The sequence below is a fragment of the Catharus ustulatus genome, chromosome 27 (genome assembly GCF_009819885.2).
Source record: "Catharus ustulatus isolate bCatUst1 chromosome 27, bCatUst1.pri.v2, whole genome shotgun sequence".
Lineage (NCBI taxonomy): Eukaryota > Metazoa > Chordata > Aves > Passeriformes > Turdidae > Catharus > Catharus ustulatus.
The window spans coordinates 4,938,327-4,944,979 of NC_046247.1; the positions used below are offsets into that span (position 1 = coordinate 4,938,327).

A 6,653-nucleotide genomic window follows, 5' to 3' on the forward strand; every position below is an offset into this window, starting at 1 on the left:
CTGCCAGCTCCCACTATAGCAGTGCCAGGTCCCAGTCCCAGCTCCCAGTGCCTGCTTCCTATTTCCTGTTTCCAGCTCCCAGAATCGCAACGCCCGCTCCCTGTGCCCAGTCCCAGCTCCCAGTTCCCAGTTCCCGCCCCCGCTCTCCCGCCCCTCCCCGCGGTCCCCCCGCCCAGTGCCGGAGCCACCCCTCCGTCCCCGCTGTGACCGTTCCTGCTGTCCCCGCAGGTCCTACCGTTGTTCCCGGTTCCGCGGGGCAGCGCGGATCTCCCACAGCCATGTGGCTGCAGGCGCTGCTCTTCCTCGGCCCCCTTCTCCTCCTCCTCCTCCTTGTCCTCCTCCCCCTCCTCTTCCTCCTGCTCCCGCTGCTCTCGGGCAGCCCCAACCCCTTCGCCACCGACAGCCGCCGCCCGCCCGCCCCGCTCGTCACCGACAAGGCTGTGCGCAGGACCGTCGTCAAGACAGGTACGGGACCCCCGGGCCATCAACCCCGCCCGGCGGAATTAAACCCGGGCTGGCACCAACAGCCCAGGGTGGCATCGCCCCCCAGCATTCATTAGACCCCGGGGTGACATTGTCCCCGCCAGTGTCACCCCCGTGGTTTCGGGGGTCCCCCGTGCTGTGGGGTGCCCTCCCGGTGACGCCCCGCTTTCCCCTCAGTGTTCTCGGCAGAAAAGGTGCCCCAGAAGCTCGATGCCATCGTGGTGGGCAGCGGCATCGGTGGCCTGGCGGCTGCGGCGCTGCTGGCCAAGGCTGGCTGGCGTGTGCTGGTGCTGGAGCAGCACGGGAAGCTGGGGGGATGCTGCCACACCTTCACCGAGAAGGGCTTTGAGTTTGACACTGGTACGATTCCCCAAATTTCCCCCAGGTCCAAGGGAGGGGCCGTGGGATACCCTCAGAATGGGAATCGCACTCACTGGGGTGAGCACCAGGGCTGCCCAGCACACACCTCGCGTTAGACAAACCATTTTCCTGCTTTTCACCCCAAAATCCTCTGAGTGTAGGATATCAAACCCCCCAAATTCCCCATGTCCAACCCCTGTGTAATTCCCAGCATGGGGAACGTCACCTCAGGACATATCTTGCTGATAAACTTCTTTTGCCAAGACAAAGTCTGGCTGTGCATGTCCGCGAATCTCCAAGATTAATTATTTACAGCAGAGATGAATAGCAAAGCGTGACAAAATGCCAAAATTACCGTCTAAAAACACTATGATCAGTGCCATTCACCCCATGTTGGGAGGCGGGTGTATCCCATATTTTCTCTTTCCTTTTCACATGGAGCTGATGGGTTGGGGATGGATAAATAAGGGGTGGGTTTGGTGCGTCCTGGGGTGGGAAAAAAAAAAGTGAAAATAAAGCAAAAAAGAGGAAAATAAATGAAGAAATGTCTGTTTTAGGGATCCACTATGTGGGGCAGATGGAGGAGGGCTCTCTGATGCGGTTCCTGGTGGACCAGCTGACAGATGGGCAGCTGGAGTGGGCCCCGCTCCCGGCCACCTACGATGCTGTGGTTTTGGGGGACCCTCAGGGTGCTGGCAAGACCTTCCACATCCATTCTGGGAAGAGGGAGTATTTCCAGAGGCTGAAGGAGCAGTTCCCCGGGGAGGCAGCAGCCATTGATGAGTTCCAGCGGTTGGTGAAGGTAGAGTTGGATCTGGGTGGGGTAAAATGAGGGGAGTTTGGATCTGGGGAGTTGCACAAGGAGGGGAATCCCCCTGGCACCTGGATACTGGGTACCCACAGGGAATAATGGCATCACCCCAAAAGTGTGGGAAACACATGCAAAATCGCCCCTTTCTGCCTCAAAAATGCAACATCACAGGTGTTTTGGGGGAGATTTCTATATGGAAGAAGTTCTTTAGGGAGTTGGGGCAGAGTTCTTTAAGGAAGTTATTCTGAAGAACCATTTATTTAGGAAGCTTTTTGGGGGAGTTTTTTGGGAGGACCTTTTTGGAGGAGTTTCAGTGGGGAAGCTTTTTTGGGGAAGCTTTTCTTAAAGAAAGGTTTTTGAGGGAAGCCAGTACTCCCCTTGCCCCTAGGAGAGAATTTAAGGGGAAAAAATGCTTTGGAGCATCTTTGGGGTGTGTCTGAGCCCCTGGCTCTCCCCACAGAGTGCTGGCCGCGGGGTTGTGCTGCTGGGGATCCTGAAGATGCTCCCGTGGTTCCTAGCCAGGCTCCTGATCCGCTCCAGGCTGCTCCCACGTCTCTGCTCCTTCTCCCGCCTGGCCTCACACAGCCTCAAGGAGGTGGTGGATGGTCTCACCTCCAACCCTGAGCTCCGGGCTGTCCTCAGCTACATCTTCCCCACCTATGGTAGGTGACCAGGAAGCTCTGGGATGATGTTAAACCCTTTAGAAACAGAAGAAAGGTAAGAACCCCCTTTTTTACCTTTTGGAAGGTTTGCAGGGATGCTGTAGTGGATGCTTTGCCAGCATCCTTGTCCCCAAGTCACTGGCAGGTGACATGTCCCCATTGCTCATCTCCATCTCTTCCCCTCTGCATTCTTCATCTTCCCCATGGGGTAACATCCTTCCTATACAAGGGAATATTCCCGAGCCTCCCCCTTCCCTCCACCCCATTGCCTGGGCTTTGCTCACAGCTCCCCATGACTTGGTCAGGTTGGCGACCATGGGCTTTTCCATGGGGACACCCACACCCGATATCCTTCCTACTCCTCCAGTTTCCTCACCTTCCTCTCAGTGTCACATCCAGGGTGTTCCTCATCCTAAAATATTTAGGATAAGCTCCAAACCCATGGTTTGCCCAAACTCACCTCGACTGCCTCTTTTCCCAGGTGTGCTCCCCTCTAAGGCCAGCTTCACCATGCACAGCATCCTGGTGACTCACTTCCTCAAAGGTGCCTGGTACCCCAAGGGTGGGGCCGGGGAAATTGCCTTCCACATCATTCCCGTGATCCGGAAGGCCGGAGGCAACGTGTTTGGGAAGGCACCAGTGCAGAGGATCCTGCTGGACGCTCAGGGCAGAGCCTGCGGTGAGCATCGGCCTGGGACAGGACATGGGGCTGCTCCCCAAAGTGGGGTTCCTTTCTCTAGTACCTCATTCTTCTCCTTCTGGATTTTCCCTCCCAGGAGTGACTGTCAAAAAAGGCCAAGATTCGGTGGATATATTCGCTCCCGTGATCATTTCGGATGCCGGGATCTTCAACACCTACGAGAGGCTGTTGCCGGCAGCGGCGCGGGCTCTGCCGGGTACGGCGTCAGCACTGGGCTCCAGCAGGGTTCCGGCGCTAATCCCATCCTGAGCCGCGTCGGAAAGCAGATTTATCAATTAGCCCCTGTCGCTCCTGTGCCACAGCCCTCAAAACCCAGCCCTGGCCGCTCATTTCTTCACAGGGGTTTTATTAAGCTTGAATTAATTGGCCCAAATTGGCTGTAGTTTGCAAAGTCCTGGCTTGGTGTGAGGATTTCATAAAAAACACAGTGCAGGGGCCCAAAATTTGTGGAAGTTGATGGAATGTCCACTTAAAGTTGGAATGCCAGAAAATATTCTGGAAGGGGCAGGGATAGGGGGAAGAGGAATGGTTGGGTGGAAGGGGACAGAGGTGCCTGGAAAGGGGCACAGTTAGGTGGAAGGGTCCCAGCTGGGTGGAAGGGTCAGGGTTTGGATTGGAGAAACCACTTCTTTGTATCTTAGGATCCCAGCAATGCCTTATTTCCCCCAGAACAGACTAATCCCCCCTTTTTCCCTCCACATTGCAGAGATCCAGTCCCAGCTCCGCATGGTCAGCCCCGGAGAGGGAGGTTTCACTGTCTTTGTCGGCCTCAATGGCTCGAGGGAAGAGTTGGGGCTGGAACCCACCAACTACTTCATGTTCCCAGGGAGCGACCTGGATGGAATGTAGGTTTGGCTTCACCTTGGATGTGCTTCACTGAGCATAAGGAAATGAATTCCTGGGCAGTGACTCAGAAAATGGGGATTTGGCCCTAAGGGGGATTGAGGGGAAGGTGTGCTCTGAACCCCAGCTTCCCTCTCGTACAGGATGAAGCGCTACCTGGCTTTGTCCAGAGAAGAAGCTGCCAACAACATCCCTGTCCTCTTTGTCACTTCGCCATCGTCCAAGGACCCCACCTGGCAAATGAGGCACCCAGGTAAGGCTGACACCTAGCCACAAGTGCTTGAGAGAGGCTTCAAAACTCTTGCTGGGGTTTGGTGATCCCAAACAAGGAGTTTCTACTCAGCTATCTGTGATCAAAGCTGCTGAGCAAAGGTCTCATGGAGTACAGTCTTTGGGATACCTGGATGAAAGACATAGAACCCCAAAGATCTGGGGACATCTCCCAGGTGTGGATGGGGAGGGTTTGGGGCAGTGACAGGGTAGGATGAGGGTGTGCAGATGGACAAACACCCCAGCCTTGTCCTTCTGCAGGTAAATCCACGCTGGCCATCGTCACCTTCGCCAGGTATGAGTGGTTCGAGGAGTGGAAGGACAAGCAGGTCCACAAGCGGGGGGATGACTATGAGGACCTGAAGAAGGCTTTTGTGGATGCCATCATGCAGACTGTCTTCAAGCTCTACCCTCGCATTGAAGGCCGGGTGAGGAAACACAGGGTTCAGAGGTCCTAAACTCAGGGTTCAGGGGTCCTCCAACTCCTCTCTGGGTCCCCTCTACCTACCCAATGACCATGGAGTCATGGAATGGTTTGGGTTGGAAAACACCATAAAGCTCATCCAGTTCCACCCCGTCATGAGCAAGGACATCTTTCACTAGACCAGGTTGCTCCAAGTCCCATCCAACCTGGGCAGACTTGCATCATCCCAGGATGATCCTCCAGAACAATCCTGGGACAAAACCTGGCCAGAACCACCACCCCAGGGTCTGGGAGGAGCCCCCACACCCAGGTTCTTGCAATGGCCCCTCGTCCTGCTGCCCCTGCAGACCACCCTGTCCTTGTCCCCCTGCAGATTGAGTACCTCTCGGGTGGGACTCCCCTCACCAACCAGCACTACATCTCCAGTCCCCACGGAGAGTTCTACGGCATTGACCACGGCATCCCCCGCCTGCAGATGGAAGCCATTGCCACCATGCGGGCAGAGACAGCTGTGCCCAACCTTTACCTGACAGGTGACAGGGCCACTCAGATGGGGACAGCTCTGGGGGAGTGGGATGGGGGGGAGAAAACCTTCAATCCTGAAATGGAATAAAGGGAAGAGCTGCTGTGGGGCAACAGAATAACGCCTGGAAAAGTAGAGCTCCACGGTGCCAAGAGGAGGAGGAAGGGGCTGTGCTCCTCCAGCTCTGGGAGGTTGTCTCCTTGCCCAATGCACAGTAGGGCAGGATGAGGCCCTCTTCCTGCTGGAGACAAGGAAAGGTCAGACAAGGGAGGGGGTGGTGGGTTCAGACCCCAGGGATGGTGTGGGGGCAGCTGGAAGGTGGCAAAGGTGATGCCCAAACCACCACTGGCGGTTGGCTGAGATGGAATGGGGAGTGAGGGCCACTCACAAGGGAACCTCATCTGCTGCTCCCTCCTTTCAGGGCAGGACTTGTGCCTGGGGGGTTTCATGGGAGCCCTGCAAGGAGCCCTCATCTGCGCCAGCACCATCCTCAAGCGCAACCTCTACATGGACGTGGTGAGGCTGAAGATGCGCTTGCAGGCCGCCAACTCCAAGAAAGGAGACTAAAGGTCACCATCCCACCACCAGGGACCCCTGCTCCCCACCACATCACCCCCACCACATCACCCCCACCTCACTCTCAGCTGTCACACACCTGTAGCAGATCCGTCTCTATGCCATGCCGAGGGATTTCAGTCCAGGAAGACACAGTTCTCATTCCCAGACAGATTGTGTTGGACCTCACCCCCACCAAAAAAATGCATCCCCCTCCACCACTGTGTCCAGTGCTGGTCCCTGGCCATGAAGGGAATCCCCAAGAGCTGTCGTGGCCAGGAGAGAAGTCAAAACAGGTGGCACCAACAGGTACCAGCATGGCCCAGCAGCTCCCATGGTATCACCCGTGGCTGCTTGATCCATCAGGATCACTGACCTCCACCTGCAGCCCCAGAGCTGTCTGAGAGCAGCAGGGCTTGCAGGCTGTTCAGTGCTTCCAGAGTCATTCCTGGGAGCAGCAGGACCCCAGCCCTGCAGTACTGCTCTCCCCCCATGGCCCCAAGACATCAGTGGTACAAACACACGCTCCTTTAGCAGAACAAAGTCCTTCTGTCTGCTGGTAAAAGCTTGGGAACAGGATCAAAGTCCTCTCCAGATTGGAAGGGAAGCACGTGAGACTGGAATTAATAAAATAGTGATAATGATCTGGGATTTGTGCCTCATGATGGGTCAGTGGGGCTGGGGGTTGTGAGGGAGAAAAGAAGGGGAAGGGAAAGCAGAATGGAAAGTGGAACAGGAAGGGAAAGGAGAAGGGACAGCCCCATCGATGTGAACGTGTTGCTGGGGGTTTGTCCTGCACCAGCCATGTTTTGGGGAGGAATAATGGCAGAACAGCCATAAATTGGGAACCCAAGTGAGGAAAACCAGCTGGCCAATGTGGATTTACCTCCCACCTCTCTGGAGCTGACAGCCATGGGAAGAAGGAATTCCCAGGACTTGGGGTACTGCTGTGAGCACGGTGAGTCCTTCGTGAGCATCAGGGCACCTTGGGCTGTGGCTCAAAGCCCATGAATCTGACACAG

The 6,653-nt window shown here is 56.0% G+C and overlaps 1 protein-coding gene across 1 annotated transcript; it reads left to right on the forward strand.

Moving 5' to 3' along the window:
* The first annotated feature begins 163 nt into the window (after positions 1-163).
* RETSAT (retinol saturase) lies at positions 164-6,275 on the forward strand. The gene is made up of 11 exons (XM_033081152.1): positions 164-465; positions 661-843; positions 1,401-1,645; positions 2,115-2,316; positions 2,798-2,995; positions 3,093-3,212; positions 3,723-3,861; positions 4,003-4,112; positions 4,391-4,557; positions 4,927-5,086; positions 5,498-6,275. The coding sequence occupies exons 1-11, from the start codon at positions 279-281 to the stop codon at positions 5,641-5,643; spliced, it is 1,857 nt and encodes a 618-aa protein (XP_032937043.1). The 5' UTR covers positions 164-278; the 3' UTR covers positions 5,644-6,275.
* Positions 6,276-6,653: the final 378 nt, after the last annotated feature.